Source organism: Peromyscus eremicus, chromosome 7 (genome assembly GCF_949786415.1).
Source record: "Peromyscus eremicus chromosome 7, PerEre_H2_v1, whole genome shotgun sequence".
NCBI classification, from domain to species: Eukaryota; Metazoa; Chordata; class Mammalia; order Rodentia; family Cricetidae; genus Peromyscus; species Peromyscus eremicus.
In genome coordinates this window covers 91,107,109-91,123,700 of record NC_081422.1, presented here as the reverse complement: position 1 = coordinate 91,123,700, position 16,592 = coordinate 91,107,109, and the positions used below count along the sequence as shown (strand labels likewise).

The 16,592-nt window shown below is 50.4% G+C and overlaps 1 protein-coding gene across 6 annotated transcripts in view; it reads left to right on the top strand.

Moving 5' to 3' along the window:
* Pxylp1 (2-phosphoxylose phosphatase 1) overlaps nucleotides 1–16,592 on the top strand; it is a 66,725-nt gene that overhangs the window by 30,847 nt on the left and 19,286 nt on the right. For all 6 annotated transcript variants that reach the window (XM_059268405.1, XM_059268406.1, XM_059268410.1 and 3 more), the window contains one exon: nucleotides 4,490–4,621. In XM_059268405.1, the coding sequence (XP_059124388.1) occupies nucleotides 4,543–4,621 (79 nt within the window). In that variant the 5' untranslated portion in view covers nucleotides 4,490–4,542. The remainder of the gene's footprint in view (nucleotides 1–4,489; nucleotides 4,622–16,592) is intronic.

Here is a 16,592-nt window from a genome sequence, read left to right as displayed (position 1 = left end):
CATCTGGTCAACCCCACATACCCTTTGTGTTTTACATCTGAGCCTAAATACAGTCCCTTTCTCCATAAGTACTCAACAAGTTGAGGAATGTGGACAAGACAGAGAATGGCATTGTGGGATGCCAATCCTGGCTTGTGTTTTCTGGTAAAGATGCAAGACCTTTATTCTTTTTCCTGCCAGTTAACTTTTGCTGTGTATCAAGTTTTCAAAGCTCACCGGCTTAAAACAGCAGTCATTACATTTGTGTGTGAGTTTGTGGATTGGCCCTGCGTTTCCTCTGGTCTGGACTGATTCCGCTGATAGAAGTCTCCAGGCTTGGCTGAGCTGGGTGGTCTAGGGTACCCTCATTCATGTATAATGATTAGAAGGCTGGTTGTTTGGAGAAAGCCTCAGTGGGGGCTGTTTTTGTTGGTTCCACGTCGTTTCTCATCCTCTGGCAGACAAGCCTGAAAGTCCTCTCATAGTTCAGCCCCGGTGCGTTTGGAGCCCCTGCGTGCAACCCATCTGCTATTTTCCCATTAGCCAAAGCAAGTCTCTGGGCTAAATTTGGAGTCAGTTTGGGAGCTTATACATAGTCCATGGATACAGAAAAGGCGTGAATTGGGAACCATTACTGTAAGAATCGCATCATGCTGTAAACCTGGAGTTAGCTCAGCAAGTAGCAGTTGTCACTACCTGACGCCCACCTGCAGACAGCTCTGAGCCACACTGTGGTGAATTCCTTAGGAAAAGTCCATGTCAAGGAAAACAGCAGGACCTGTGCAGCAGATCTAGCAGCCTCTTCTGGGAAATCCACCAAGAGGCTGGAGGCAGAAAGTTAATGAAGGGCCAGATGGACCCTAGCAGCCAAAGAAAGCCATTCATTGCCTCCTATGTGCAAGCACAGGGCAACCAGGCTAGGTCTAGGCTGGGAGGTACTGGAGCAGGTGCTGTGGGATGTTCTGTATGGCAAATGTGTTGCTCTGATTGGTTAATAAATAAAACACTGATTGGCCAGTAGCCAGACAGGAAGTATAGGCGGGACTAACAGAGAGGAGAATTGAGGGAACAGGAAGGCAGAGGGAGAGACCTGCCAGCCTGCCATGACAAGCAAGATGTAAGGTACTAGTAAGCCACGAGCCACGTGGCAACTTATAGATTAATAGAAATTAATTTAAGATAGAAGAAGTAGATAACAAGAAGCCTGCCACGGCCATACAGTTTGTAAGCAATATAAAAGTCTCTGTGTGTTTACTTGGTTGGATCTGAGCGGCTGTGGGACTGGCGGGTAAGAGAGATTTGTCCTGACTGTGGGCCAGGCAGGAAAACTCTAGCTACAAGCAGGAGGTGCCATCTGGATCCAAGAATCAAGGACAATTTCCCTGGGCCAGCACCGGCCCGAGTGAGAGACCCAAGACCAGATTTGAAGCAGAGCTACAGAGGGAGCTGTGAGGATAAGAACACAAGAATGTTGGGTATTCATCTATCCAGCAGGAGCCAAAAAATGGGTGAAGAAACTCCATCCTAAGCTGGGTTTCCTTAGAAGAAGAATTCAATGGCAAAGTGAGTAGGCAAGATAGCTACAACAACCATATTCTCTGGAATGTCTCTTGCATGCCGGGGATTGTATTTAGCCTTGAATTTGGTCCACACAATTCCCTGAGGCAATGAGTCCCCATTTCCAGATGAGAAACTACCTTGGGGAGAGTAAGTCATTGGCATCGGTCAGCAAGCTTGTTATGTGTCTGGCCCCCCAGCACGGAGCCCTTTCTCTGCACCAGGCTGCTGCTGACGTCACATAAGACAGCATCATTGGGCAGTCAGGCCTGTAGGACCCTTCTGACAGTAGGAAGACCCCCAGTGCTGCCTCCGCAGAAGCTCTAGAAGATGGCCATGTAGAGGAACAGAATGTTCAAAGATGGTATCAGTCACAAAAGAAGATGGCAGAGGAAACCATGAAGAACAGCCCCAGTTCACTTGATAGTACAAAGATACCAAACTTTTCTCTAAACCTTTCTTCCCATTCCACAGTCTTTATTTGCCTCCCATCCCCAAATTGAAAGGATCACCAAGGCTTGAGTGGAGTTCTCCTGTTATCCAGGAGAATGAAACCAGCGGATTGTGAGTTTGAGGTCAGCCTGGGCTACACGGTGATACCCTTGATCAAAAAAAAAAAAAACAAAAAAAAAAAACAAAAAAAAAAAACAAAAAAAAAAAACCAAACCAAACCAACAAAACCCCTCAGAATCATTGTATTAGATCATTGAGAGAATAAACCCAATCAGGAAAGATTAGGCACTAAGGGCCTCTGAGACCCATGGCCACAGAAAGAAGGTGGCTGTTCTGACCTACCGCGAGTGAGCTTGGCCTGTGTTTGACTAGAATCTGTGTAGATGTTGAAGGAGACATTGCAGCCCACAAGTAAGAACTCCAGAGCCGCAGAGACCTCCCTCCACACCCGGGCACCACTGAGTAACTTCTCACAGGCAAGCTTCAGTTTCCCGTGTGTGCATCAGAAATGCACGCACCAACCTAGCAGCCTGTGAACAAGGTGACAGGCAAGCTTCACTTTCCCGTGTGTGCATCAGAAATGCACGCACCAACCTAGCAGCCTGTGAGCAAGGTGACAGTTGGGGCACATGTGGCACCAGCTTACACTGTGCTTGGTGATTAGAAACCTCTGGAAATGGATGGTTGTGAGCAGTTAGGAGTCCCTGGCACCTGGAAGAATGGAATGAAGGTTGGTTGCTGCCTAGCAAGGGGCCGCCAAGGTGGTTCCCACAGAGGAGAGGTGCTGCTGGTGGTCCACTCCACTGGGAGGTGGCAGTGTGTTTTCATTTGTTTTTAGAAAAAGTACCCCCCCACCCCCACCCCCAAATCCTGGCATGTCCCTTCCTAAAGGAGGGGAGAGGATGGGGAGCAAGGGGTGCAGGGCTTTGGCTCTTGCCTCACGCCCAGCAGATAAACTTCCTCATAAGTAGCTTATTGACCCCGTCCACGTGTCATGCTCCCACCTCACCCTAGTGAGCAGTTTGGTGGCTCCTGGTACATCAGTCACGCCATCTTCACACTAGCAGGTGAACTGTCTGATTTTGTCTATCCAGGCTCTGGATATTCAAATTCAATCGAATTTGAAATGGGTAAAGACTCGGGTTTGTAGTAGCTGTTATAATGTTGTTGTTATAATAGTTTGTTTGTTTGTTTGTTGTTTTTCAAGATGGTTTCTCTGTGTTGCCCTGGCTGTCCTGGAACTCACTCTGTATATAGACTTAAGCTGGCCTCGAACTCACAGAGATCCACCTGCCTCTGCCTCCCAAGTGCTGGGATTAAAGGTGTGCGCTGCCGCCGCCGCCGCCGCCACCACCACCGCCACTACCACCACCACCACTTGGCTTATTATTGTAATCTTAAGAATGTTTTCTGGCCGGGCGGTGGTGGCGCACGCCTTTAATCCCAGCACTCGGGAGGCAGAGCCAGGCAGATCTCTGTGAGTTCGAGGCCAGCCTGGGCTACCAAGTGAGTCCCAGGAAAGGCGCAAAGCTACACAGAGAAACCCTGTCTCGAAAAAAAAAAAAAAAAAAAAAAAAGAAAAGAATGTTTTCTAAGAAAAATATGGTTTCCAGTGAGAACTAGAAATAAACCCAGTATGCTGGTGAGATGGCTCAGCAGGTGAAGGCAAGCCTGGGGGCCCGGGTTCAAGTCTCAGGACCCGTGTGAAAATGGAAGGGAAGAACTGACCACATGAAGTTGTCCTTTAATCTGCACAGGTCACTATGGCACACACACACACACACACACACACACACACACACACACACACACAATAATAAACAGAACTCATATGTAAGGCTTCTAGAATAAATTAGAGTACGCTGTTTTTCCATGGATGGAAAATTAAGGATCTTACTCAATATTTAAACAGTAAAATTTCTGTTGCACACTTCTAATGTTTCAAGAAATTAGAATGGAGGAGAGGGAGCTGCAGGCTCAGTGGTCTGGAATGGGCCGTTCCTCTGACAAGCTGAGGGGCCTGTTTGTATAGAAGCACACCCAGCATCCCTGAAAGCAATATTGTGGGACACATTGCAATGGCTGATGTCGAAATTATGATGCAAGGTCAAGGTCATCTTGGCAGACAGACGGTTCATCAAAAAGTTGAAGATTTAAAGGCTCGAGGTCAGAATGGGGTGAGCTGGTCCATGTGCCGGGTTTGTTGTCTATGGCTTGTACGTGCTCAATGAATATTCTTTGCATTTCTCTCTGGAATGTGATGTTTCTAAACGGTCTCCTCATCTATTGATGGCAGATAAGGTGAGAACTAGTGAACTCTCTTCACCTGGCAGAGCGTTCTCACTTGGGTTTCTCTGGGGGCAAAGACTTGTAGAGCAAGTGTCCTCCAGCTGGGATCCCTGCCCCCCTATCAGGGGGGTGGGCTAACTGGATTACTTCCAGGTGACAGACCTCTCTTTCTTCTGCAACATTTTGTTCCTTGCCTTTGTTTTCTCCACAGGACGGGTTCCGGATTGGAGGTGAAACCATGAAGAGAAAGTAGAACAGATAATAATGCTTTACCGCAATCGCTTCCTGGTGCTGCTGGCCCTGGCTGGGCTGCTGGCCTTCCTGAGCCTCAGCCTGCAGTTTTGTGAGTACAGAGGGCGTTGAGGACCGCAGGAGGGTGGCTTTGCTGGGAAACTCAGGGCCTGGGCTTGTGGGGAGCGAGGAAACGTGGGGCTTTTTCATTGCCGGTGCTCATGGAGAATGGTTGCAAGCAAGAGTCCTAAACTGACATCTCTTCTTTCTTTGAGTCCAGGTCTCACTCTGCAGCCCAAACTAGTCCCAAACTAATGCTCCGCCTTCCTCAGCCTCCTAGGCCTGTGCCTCCACACTCACACCCAGACTCATGATACAGTCTTTGAACTTGTACATACATTCCTAAACTGCTTGCTTATTCTCATTGACATCCATCCCCAAGGTACAGAGGGGCCATCCTGATTTCTCATGCTGAGCAGAGGCATTTGACCCTTGATTCCTTAAAGACCAAGTGGCCATTTTATGTTCAGTCACTGATGGGGCTGGAGTAGCTCAGGACAGGGTGGGGAGAATTAGGTTGCTGCTATGAAACCTGGCCCCTGGGTGACAGAGGCCGCTCATGGGAGGTCCCAGGTAGCAAAATAAGGACTCTGGGGAAGCTTGTCTGTGGGCCTCCCATCCATCATCTTCCACTGGATCCTTATGCTCATACTCTACCCCAAATCTGTGCTCCCCACACTTTCCATGAGAGGGGCTATCCTAGGGCTCCAATCCTGCCTCAGTTTCTCATTGATTGTAGCCCTTCAGTGCTGGCCCGCTTCCCCTGTGTGCCCCCTGCTTGGCCTTCTCCAAAGAATCGGCCTTTCCCTGTGCTTACTGCTGCCACCCAGCGTGGGCCAGCTGTTCCCCATCTTCCTTCCATCCTGTCAGCCCTTGCCTCTTCCCCTCTAGATACCCTCCACTGCTCCAAGGGTTTGAGGCTTCTGTGATGTACATCAGGATTCCCTGAGCCAGCTCCCTTTCACTAGTCATGAAGTCTCGCTGTGCCGTTTCCCCGTGTATCTCAGGGCCCCACCTGCCCAGCACAGAGTGGGTATCTCCTGAGTGTCTATTGATGAATGACTCTGTCTACTCTGAAAGCATCTCCCTGTCCTTCGGAGTCTGTGTACTGGAAACTGAGGCGGTGCTGGCACAGTGCTGAGAGCTGGTGTGTTTGCTGGCTTCTCTGTTTACCACCTCACCCCGATGGGTGGGAGGCAAGTGTTTGTCACCCCCAGGAGCTCTATGGGGAGGTGGCATTTCTGTTTCACTCTGAGTGGCAGAAAGAGGAGCAGGTGGCTCGGTGAGTGGGAGGTGGTGAGTGCAGAGGGATGTGGGGGACTCGGCATCACGAGTGGGTGGTGATGAAAGGAAGCCCTGAGCAGGCGTGCCCGATTTACCACCAGAGTGGTACGGGCTCACCTCTGTGCACGCGACAGGCCATTCTAACAGTGGAGAGGCTTCGGAATGCTTACCTCGTCCTTCCAGTATTGGAAGTGCTCAAGAGAAGGTGGCCATAGACGTGCAAAAATACCCCAGATGGCCAGTGGCCTGCAAAAAATAGAAATCCTTTCCAAAAAGGGGGTTTGGCTTTCAGTGGTTTCGTTGTTTGTAGCTTTTCATTGGAAATTTTCCACCCTTCGGTGAAGGAGGTGGGACCTGCAGTCAGCCTGGGCGGGTTGTGAGAGGGAAATGTGGCTCGCTTGGGTTCCTCAGGCATCTCGCATGAGCTGGCCTGGGTGGCACTGAATGGCCCTGTGTGTCTTGCTTGTACAACGCTTCTGAATGTTCGTCTGTTAGGGGGGCCACTTTTCAGCCACACTTTTTTAAGGGAAATTTTGCGGAATAAATTGGCCTGGCTGGACTTGAGCTCTTTATTCCGGAGTACCTTGCAGTTCAGAAAGCTTAAGAAATGGACGTCCGTGCTGCTCTTCTCCTTCTAGGTAAACTGCATCTTTGGAACCTGCCTGTTTCTGTAGAAATGACACTTAGTTGCTTTATTTATTTGATTGCTTTATTGCTTGCTTATTACTATAGTATAAGAAGCTTTATTGATTCATAAAACAAAGACTGACTCAGGCTTTCGTTCTTACCCTAAAACATACATGTGTTTTTTCCTTATTGCTCTCTTTGACAAAGTTTTTGAATACCATGTTGGCAGTATTATTATTTGAAACAATATAGTTGAGGTTATCAACTATAACTTTTTGTGTGCTTTAATTAAAAATTATGGTTTCATTTTCTGAAACTATTGTGTATCTTATTATATCTTGTTGGTAGATTAATTTTCTTGTTGATATTTTGGATATGGAAACATTTTGACGCAGGTTAGGATGTAGAAATGGGATTGTTTAACATGGATTATTTAAACAAGCATGTCTCTGGGTGGACAGAGAACGTGAATAGTCAAGCCACACACATCTGTTAAGAGCTTGGGTGCTCAGCGTTGTGGAGGGGGTCGGGAAGGGCCCAGACAGCACAAGGTACTGTGCATAGCTTCTCAACACGTCCATCTTCAATAATACTTGCCTGTGCTGAAGGTCCTTAACAAAGTTACTTTTTGTTTTTATATTTTCAGTTCCTTAATGTTGAAATGTATACAGTGGGAAAATAACTTCTCAAGTTCAAGGATCCTTTGTTTCGACCTGGAAAACTGTTAGGATCCAAAGACATCTGAATCATTCCTTTCCGCTTTTTCTGCCCATTTCTAATCACTCGTTTTTCCTGTTTGCCACATTTCTTCAATGTGTATTTTGTGCTCACTTCTCTGTGTTCTCATCAGCATTCCCCAAATGGCGGTGTGACGGGCACACTCAGGCTCTGAAATTGTGGCCTTGATTTGAATGTTAGCTTCCTCATTGAGCAGCTGTACTCTGGGCCTTCCTTCGTAAGAGTGTTAATCATCGTGATTTTGCAAGGTTGGCATGAGAATGGACACGTGTGGAAACCCCTCGGCTGGCGCAAGCCTCTTAGTTACCTACTGCTCCCTTGCAAAGCTGGTATAAGAATGTAGGAAAGCCCCTGGCTCGTGGCAGCTGCTGTTTCTTCTGTAAAATGGAGCTAATCATTATGGTTTTGCAAGACTGGTTGAGAGCTGAGAGCTTTTGGGAAAACCCTTGGCCACAGAAGCACACTAACCGTAAGTCTGTGGGCAAACCAGAGTCCCACCAGAGTGCGATCTCATGGTATTCTGGCATCCCAGAAGGCGGTCAGAGCTTATGTGACTTCAGCTTTTTGGTGAAAGAAAACTTGAGATTTGCCATCCATTTATTTGCTTTTAATCAGAGCACATTGGCTGACAGTTAATCTATATGGTGCATATGGCACTCATCAGGGAGCATCCTCTTGGGCAGAACCTCAGTTGACCACAGCAGTGTTCATCTGCAGTAGTGAAAGCTAGTATTGTCTTCAGTGTCTGAAGCGTCCTTTCTGCAAGCAGCGTTGGCCTGTTCTATATGACCCGGATGGACACTGAGACATGTTTGCATTAGGCATAAAGCTTCTGAGGAGTCAGTGTTGTGTCAAGGTGGCGTGGGTGGTGTATTCTCCTCACAGGAGTCGGCACACTCTGGAAGGTCACTCTAAGGAGTAGAGTGCCAGGCTGGACATTTTGTATCTTTAAACTCTAAACTGTAAAATTTTATTAATTTTATCTTTCCTTATTGATCCAGTGCTGGGAGTACGTGCAGCTTTGTTCTTTAGCTAATATTTCTGAGTTGTTGCTGGGCTGGGAGTTCAGTCCCTGTGCAGCCGCAGACCCCTCTCTGACCAGTGCGGGTATATCAGGAGCAGCGACTCGGAATGCAGTGTAGTGCTGGGCAGGCAAGGGGTGGGGCATGGTGGGATGGATAGAGCACCGAGTCTGGAGCCTGACGCGGACCAAAGCCCTGTCCTGCCACTGACCAGCTTTCCGAGCTTAGAGAAGCTGTTTGCCTTCTCCGTGCCTCAGTTTCCTCTCTGTCAAGTGAGATAGTGACCGATAGAGTTGGTAAAGGACTCTGTAACCTGCAGTGCAGTGCTTGGCACATGGTAACCCTGATGTGTGTTAAGTGAATTAAGATCATGTATGTACGGCAGAGTGGTGTGGCAGGATAGAGGACGAGAACGCTGTCCAGTCTGGGGAATCGGGGGACATCTGAGGTCATGCTTGAGGGAGAGTAGGATGGGGGGCATCTGAGGTCATGCTTGAGGGAGAGTAGGATGGGGGGCATCTGAGGTCATGCTTGAGAGAGTATAGGACAGGGGGCATCTGAGGTCATGCTTGAGAGAGTATAGGACGGGGGCATCTGAGGTCATGCTTGAGGGAGAGTAGGAGTTGTCTGGGGAGGACACTAGAGAAGAGTGTCCCTGGCAGATGGAGGCTGTGCAGAGGCAGAGCAAGTGGGAGCCGCAGCGGCAGAGACACCGCTGTGCAGTCAGCATATTGGAGAGCGCAAAGCCCACTTCTGTTTGTTCCAGAATGTAAACATCTGAGTGCTGGGGTTGGCGCTGCTCTGGGCTCTTGTCTCAAATGCACACTCCTAAACAAGCAAACAAAAATGTCTGTGGTCCTCCCTACAGAATCTGACTCGTGGTGGGAACCGAGCCCAGAAATCTGTGTTAGGAATCAGCAGTCCCCGGGTGTGGCTCATGTATAGTGTGAACTGGTGGGAGGGTGACACCGGGTGACGCAACTCAGAGGCTGTTTCAGTTACGCAAAGACTGGGGGTGGCTCAGATGCAGGCGTTAGCCTCGGAAGGAAAGAGCAAAGCCTGGCATGTCACCGTGTGCATGGGGCTGTATAACGACTCGGGAGGTATGATGGGATGGAGGGACGCTACCTTGACACCCAGGAGTCTGGCTCAGGCAGTCTCTGGATGCCTTGCTCATCCACATATTCATTCAGAGGTCCCCTGCTGTAATCTACTCGGAAGGAAGAGACAAGCTGAGGGAAATGAAACATCCAGACAGACATGGAGAGCGGAAGAGTGCTCTGGACAAGAAGTGTGCAGAGCTCAGAGAAGGGCGGTGGGGCCGGGGGTCAGTGTGGTACACAGGATGGCTGGAGGCATGTGAGGGCTGCATGGATGCAGGGCCCTGTCCAAAGTGGATCTCGGCGGAAGGCCTAGGGAAGAGCGAGTCTGCAGCCACTGTCTGTGGTTTGTGTTGACCATCATGCAGTCTGGGCTGGGAAGAACCTGACCGTGTAGAGGCTGTGAACTTGTTTGGTTTGGCCCAGCCAATGTTTTCAGGTTTTAAAAATTGTTTACCAGTTTCACGTCAATAAACTTTCAGCTCTTGTTTGAAAAGTCATTCTCCCTGGCATCTGAGACCTCTGGCTCCATCCTGCTCAGTCTCTGCGACAGCTGTATTTTTCCCTGGGAAAAGAAAGGAAGGTGGGCCAAAGATGAGATCCTGGGGAGGCAGCAAGAGAGGGTGGAGGGCGACAAGACAGCTCCAGCTGGGTGGGGCTGCTTAGACAGGAGCAGTTCAGAAGCCGGGGAGGGAGGGAGGGGACCTTCGCGAAGGTCTCAGGTGGGCAGACTAGGAGTCCGTGGAGAGAGTGGAGTGTGTGTGTGGTGTGGTTCTGTTGGCACCTTTTGTCAGCGGAGCCAGCGTCTTCCTGCAGTCCCCGGACCCCATGCTCTGTCCCTGCCCTGTGTGCTTTGGATCCCAGGTCAACTGGGAAAGAGAAGAACAACATTTGGTAGAGCCTGTGAATTCAAGTGGCCTCTGCACAGAGGAGCAGAGGAAGCAGCAGTGACGCCGTCTTGATTGTTTAGATTCTTTTTTTTTTAATATTTTATTTATTATGTATGCAGTATTCTGCCTGAAGGCTAGAAGAGGGCCCCAGATCTCATTACAGATGGGCCTCTGAGCCATTTCTCCAGCCCGTGTTTAGATTTCGCTTCCTCGACCTCATGTGCTCTTTATAGACAGCCGTCGGTGTGTACAGCCTGGCGGTCTCTGAAGGCCTGTTGTGTATGACACACATAGTCTTACTGATCACAATACAGGTAGGTGTAGGATAAAGGGAGTCGAGATTACGTAAGCCTGTTGGCTACAGAACAGTATGGAGCCTGTACCCAGGCAGGGGACTGGACCATCCTCTGTTCTTTCTCTTGTGTACATTTTATGAAGGAAGGCATGAACTCTAGCAGTGTGCGTGAACTGGGGTGTTTGGAAGACCTTTGTGTGTTTCCATGGTCAAGGGTTAGAGACGGAAACCATGTGTGTTTCCATGGTCAAGGAGTCCAGGCTGGCGGGGTGGCTCAGTAGATACCAAGACAACCTGAATTTGATTCCCAGATCCCACACGGTGGAAGGAGAGAACAGGGTTATCCTCCGGCTCTCAGAGTTGGGGGTGAAGGGGAGCCAGGTCCCTTTCATAGTTCTTCCCCATGCCCTCTCTGGCCGTCTCTAATTACTATTTCCATTGTGACTTGGGGTCTTCGGTCTTCACACCACAACGGGCCTGTTGGGTAGCAGCCAGCCTGTGTCCCTCTGAGGAATGTCGTTTCTGGACCTCTCTCCGAGGCTTCATGTGGGACCCAAGCTAGGTCCACTGAGGGACCCCTCACACTCCAGTTGATAAACTTAGGTCCCCGTGGCAAATGCTGGGGAAAGAAGTCGAGACAGCTAGCTTGTAAATGGCCTCCAGCCTGATGGGACCCGCGGAGTCCCCGTGCTCTGCCATGGTCCACTGGCTCACGCAGGCAGCCAGCTCAGCAGACACTTAGTGACTTGCTACATCACTTACTACTACATAATGTTGGCTCATGATGAGGCAACATTAAAATGGGGGAAACATGAAAGGCAGCATATGCTGGCTCAGTAAGTTCACAAAGGAACTTGAGGTTCAACTGTTGGATCGGTCTTGTCTGTATAAAATCAAGCGCCTGCGTCTTCAGCTGTGGTTTTGGCCTTCCCCAGCCCTCTGGTAAAACAAGGCCCAGCCCAGCATTAACACAAGTGACCGAAGGCAGATAGATAACAGAACTGCAGCTCTGTCTTGTGGTTCTGGTTTTCATGGGCAATTACAGCAGACTTTTTTTTTTTTTTTTTTTTTTTTGATCCAGTACAGTGTGGAGACAGGGTGAGCATTTAAGATAATTTTGTGGACTGAGGAGTGCTGAGGAATTGTGGGAACTGGCTGTTAGAGCAAATCATTACTCCTTGGCAGACGGATGAAAGAGAGAGAACTCCAGAGTCCTTTAGGTGACAGGGACAAACTGGAGCAGTGTGGAGGCAGACGGAAAGGGGTGCTGCCCCTCAGGAAAGGGGTGCTGCCCCTCAGGAAAGGGGTGCTGCCCCTCAGGAAAGGTGCTGACTCAGGTGAACTGAAGGCTTGCAAGAGTTAGAAAAGCTGCTGCTGTTGAGGAGGGGGAGGGAGGGAGACTGGCCCACTGTGCTTCTGGGGTGTGGACCACCGGACCCAGTGACTCCTCCTGATCCCACGCTGAAGGAACACCTGGTAAGAAATTGTAAGGCAGGGGGTAGGAGGTGTCTGGAGAGAAGACTCTGTGGTTGAGAGCCCCCACTGTTCTCTCAGTGGACCCAAGTTCACCCTATCAAGCCGCTCACGGCCACCTGGAACTCCAATTCCAGGGGACCCGACATCTTCTGGCCTCCATGGGCACCTGTGTGCATGTTGGTGCACATTAACTCATACAGGCACATATACTTATGCATAAATAAAAAAATAATTTTTAAAGAACTTGTAAGGAACAGGAATAAACATTTGGAGGACCAGTGTGGAAATGTCTTGATCCTTTACCATACTCTATGCACAGGTGACCTCAAGTCGTTCACCACATCCGGATGTCGGTATTGTCAACTTCGTTTTACAAATGGAGGTTAGACAGCGATGTCTGCCCAGGGCCAGGACCAGACCCGACTCTTTGCTTTCTGAACCCTTGCGCTGCCCAGCCCAGGCTACTTCTCAGCAGTAAGAACCATGGACAGACTTAAGTGGAGTCCCATCTGACTGTAGTCCCTGAGGAGGTGACCAGCCCAGGCTGAGGTCCCAGCCAGGGCAAGGCGGGCCTGAGTTAGTAAGGTAAAATGCAGCTGGCTAGACCTTGGCCTCAACTGATTCTTGGCTGGTACTGTCACTAGAGGCTTGTGGAGCAGCTGAGCCCAGAGACAAAGCTGAAATGACACTGTGTCCTGACGGTGTTTACAGTCACTGAGATGGATACGCGTGGTTCCCGGCATGGAGCTTTAGTCTGCCAGGTGTCCGTACAGTGGAGGAAGAGCAGACCGGTCACACATGCTAAGGGCGTGGGGGGAGACTGGGCCGTGAAAGCCACCGCTCCAACTGCACCAGTGTCTTCCTTTGGGGCAGCCTGTCTTTTCTGGAAAGGACCTTGTTAGACCTGCTTAGAGTCAGGTTCCTTCCTGTGTTAGTTAGCATGGCGAGAACAGGGCACGGAGGAATCACATGGATACCCAACTGGACCATAGTGTTGGTAGGGAGTGTGTGTGTGGCGGGGGGGGGGGGGGGTGGGGGGGTGAGGGGGGAGCTGCTTATCTTAGCTAGGGTTTCTGTTGCTGTGATAAAACACCATGACCAAAAGCAACCTGGACAGGAAAGGGTTTATTTCAGCTTACAGTTGTAGTCCAACATGAAGGGAAGTCAGGGCAGGAACCTGGAGGCAGGAACTCAAGGAAGAAGTCATGGAGGAATGCTGCCTGCGGGCTTGCTCCCTGTGACTTGCTCAGCCTGCTTTCTTGTACATCAGAGGCCCATCAGCCCGAGGGTGGCACTGTCCACAGTGGGCAGGGCCCTGTCATATCACTAATCAAGACAGTGTCCCCACAGGCTTGCCTACAGGCCAATCTGATGGAGGCATTTTCCTCAGTTGAGGTCTCTCCTCTCCGATGACTCTCACTTGTGTAGAGTTGACCAAAAACCAGCCGCACATGGCTGTCACCGGATGTGGGGCTTCTCCACAGGAGGAAAGGAGTTGTCGCGTTGGTGCAGTAGCTTCTGCCTGTGCGGAGCCCCGTTAGAGTCGGCATGAGGCACGTGTGAGGAGCTTGCACCAGAGTCTAAGGCTGCAACATGTAGAAGAGGGCCGGGGTCACTGCTCGAAGTACCCGACAGAAACCACTTATGGGGAAAGTTTCATTTTGGCTCCCGGTTTCTGAGAGATTTTGGTTCACCATAAAGGGGAAATCATGGCAGTTTGAGGCTGAGACTGAGATGGTGGGGGTGTGGGAATGTGTTCACGAGGTGGCAGACCAGGAGGCAGAGGGCTAGATGGGAACAGAGGCTGACTGTCACCTCAAAGGACTGCCCTAGCTCTGTTTCCTCTAGCCAGGCTCCACCTCTTAAAGGTTCCACAGCCTCCCAGAACACTGCCATCAGCCAGGCAACAAGTGCTCAAATGTGAGCTTGTGGGGACATTTCCGATGCAAACCGTAACAGCTAGGGATCAGTAGATTTGTGTCTTCCTCTCTGGGTCAAGGCCTTGGTATGGGGAGATGAGCTGACACCAGAGACACTGGCTTGGCACTCTGGAGGAGGGACTCTGGCTGTGTCTGTGAAGTTGGAGAGATTCCCAGTAGTGAGCAGGCCCCAGACGCTTGGCTGTAACATACCCGCTGACCCATGCATTACCGCGGGCCAGCCAGAAGCTGGTAGCTAATGGACTGTCTGGGAAGTTGTAATGGCTCTGACTCTGGGCCATTTTTTTTCCATCCTATGGGTCCAGGAATAGAATCAACAAAAGTCAAAACGTAATCATCAGATGCAGAAGAAGTTCAAAGCTCTGGCGGTTGGGCCAGGTTCTTGTTAGCTAGGGTGTGTCTGGAGATGGTAATGACCATTCATGGCACATCTCAGCATTTCCTCCATAGCTCAGTCTCCACTGTGTCTTCCCTGTCCTCCCAAACCAGGGACCAAGGGGCCACAGGAGGTGTCATGACTGAGAAGTCCCTGCCCCACTTCCCTTAAGGTTCAAGTGCTTTTCGTTCCCTTTTCTTATTTAGTAATGAAGGTGCACAGAGGCCTAGGCATCAGCCTGAGGAGTTAGAGCCCGGCATGTGGCCTTCAGGAAGCTCTTTGACTCCCTCTCCACTTACCACCAATGGTGCACTTCTGGGCTGCTAGTACTCTGCCAGGACTGGGGTCACAGCACTACCCGCTGGTAAAGCCTGGAGCCAGGGTGGAGGGGGGAATGGGGGAGGGCTTGCAGGGAGCATTTTGTCATCCTGCTTCGAGGAAGTCTGCTGTTTGCTTCTGAGAATAGGACTGTCTGTGTTAGGGTTCCTGTTGCTGTGAAGAGACACCATGGCCATGGCAACTCTTATAAAAGGAAACATTTAATTGGCGCTGGCTTAACAGTTCTCAGAGGTTCTCAGTCCGTTATTGCCATGGTGGGAAGCGTAGTGGCACTCAGACACGGTGCTGGAGAGGAGCTGAGAGTTCTGCATCTGGAATCCGGATCGGCAGACAGCAGGAAGACAGAGACGCTGGGCCTGGCTTGAGCATCTGAAACCCCCAAGCCCACCCCGAGTGAAGCAATTCCTCCAACAAGGCCACACCTCCTAATCCCTGTCAAGTAACACCACTCCCTAATGACCAAGCATTCAACTCTACGAGCCTGCAAGGGCCAGTCTTATTCAAACCACCACCGGGACCTAAGCAGAAGCCTGCCTGAAGGGGAATGTTCTCTGTCGTTTCTTTGAGACCCTGTCAGCATCTTTATTCAAGCAGTGTGGGGGTGTGGACGGGATGAATAGGTGATGGAGGAGACGAGGTGGTTAATAAATCTTCTTTCCGCTTACTGATCACACAACAGAGAAAGTGCGTGCCTGGGGGCGGTCAGGCAGCACTTACTCTGTCACGCATGTTACTCATAGTGGCACTGTAGACCCAGGGCACACGCTGAGACTCAAGGATTTTTCCACCTACGCAGAGGGACTCGTGATCCTTCCATCTGTCTGCCCACTCTCACTCCAATGCCACCCCCACTGTCCCTTTCTCCTTTTCGTCTAAGCTGCTGTCATCTGCTTTGGGACAGCAGTGGGTTTGGTTTGGTTTGGTTTTTCCCGACAGGGTTTCTTTGTGTAACCACCCTGGCTGTCCTGGAACTCGCTCTATAAATCAGGCTGATCTTGAACTCATGGAGATCCACCTGCTTCTGCCTCCTGAGTGCTGGGATTAAAGGCGTGTGCCATCACCACTTGGCTTTGCAACAACAATCTTTCTAGTGGTCCCGGAGAGGGGCTGGTGAGGCAGCTGAATTACAGGAGACCCGGGCAAGGGTTGATGGGATAGGTGCCGTCTCAGATCCCAGGCTCCAGATAGTTTGTGTGTTCCCAGCCTCTGAGCCTGTCCCACAACTCACTGTGTCCAGTCCAGAAGAGCTAGCCCCCAAGAGCGCATGTGGCACAATGGAAGGGGCAGCATCCTCCAGCCTCAAGGACCTGCCCCTCCAGGCCTCCTCCCCAGCCAGCCCCCCTCAAAAAGAACTCTCTGTGTGTCACCCCTTATGGGTCAGTTGGACCAGGTCTCTCAGAGATCTGAAGCAAGTCTTGAGCCAGGTTGCTGACCACAGCAGCCCACTACACATCAGCCTCTCAGAACCAGAAAAGCCTGTCTCTAGCCATCCCCCCCCCAGCCCCCCAGGCTGCTTGGGTAACCTTAAGATTCTCCAGAGAAGTCAGTGAAACAGGATCAAAGCAGAGCACTGTGTGTGACTCAGAGCAGACCTTCAGCTCAGCAAGCATTTTTGGAGTGCTGTCCTCTGCTAGCCATTAGGGTCTATCAACATGAAAGAGGCATTTGGGGTGGTGGGTTAGCAAACTGGGGCACCCCTGCTTGCATGTACTCTTGTATAAGCCTAATTGCAGAAGCTGGATAGCCTTATGGGAGAGGGATGTGGAAACTACTTATAAACTCAGTAGGAGGCAGCTCCTGGCAGATTCAGGCAACAGCAATTTGTTGTGGGGAGTTACAAGCAAGCAGGACCATGACTGAGACATGCTAGGGGGTGGGCTCTGAGCAGCATAATGCCGACGGGGTGAAGATGGAGTCGAGGAGACATCACATGTAC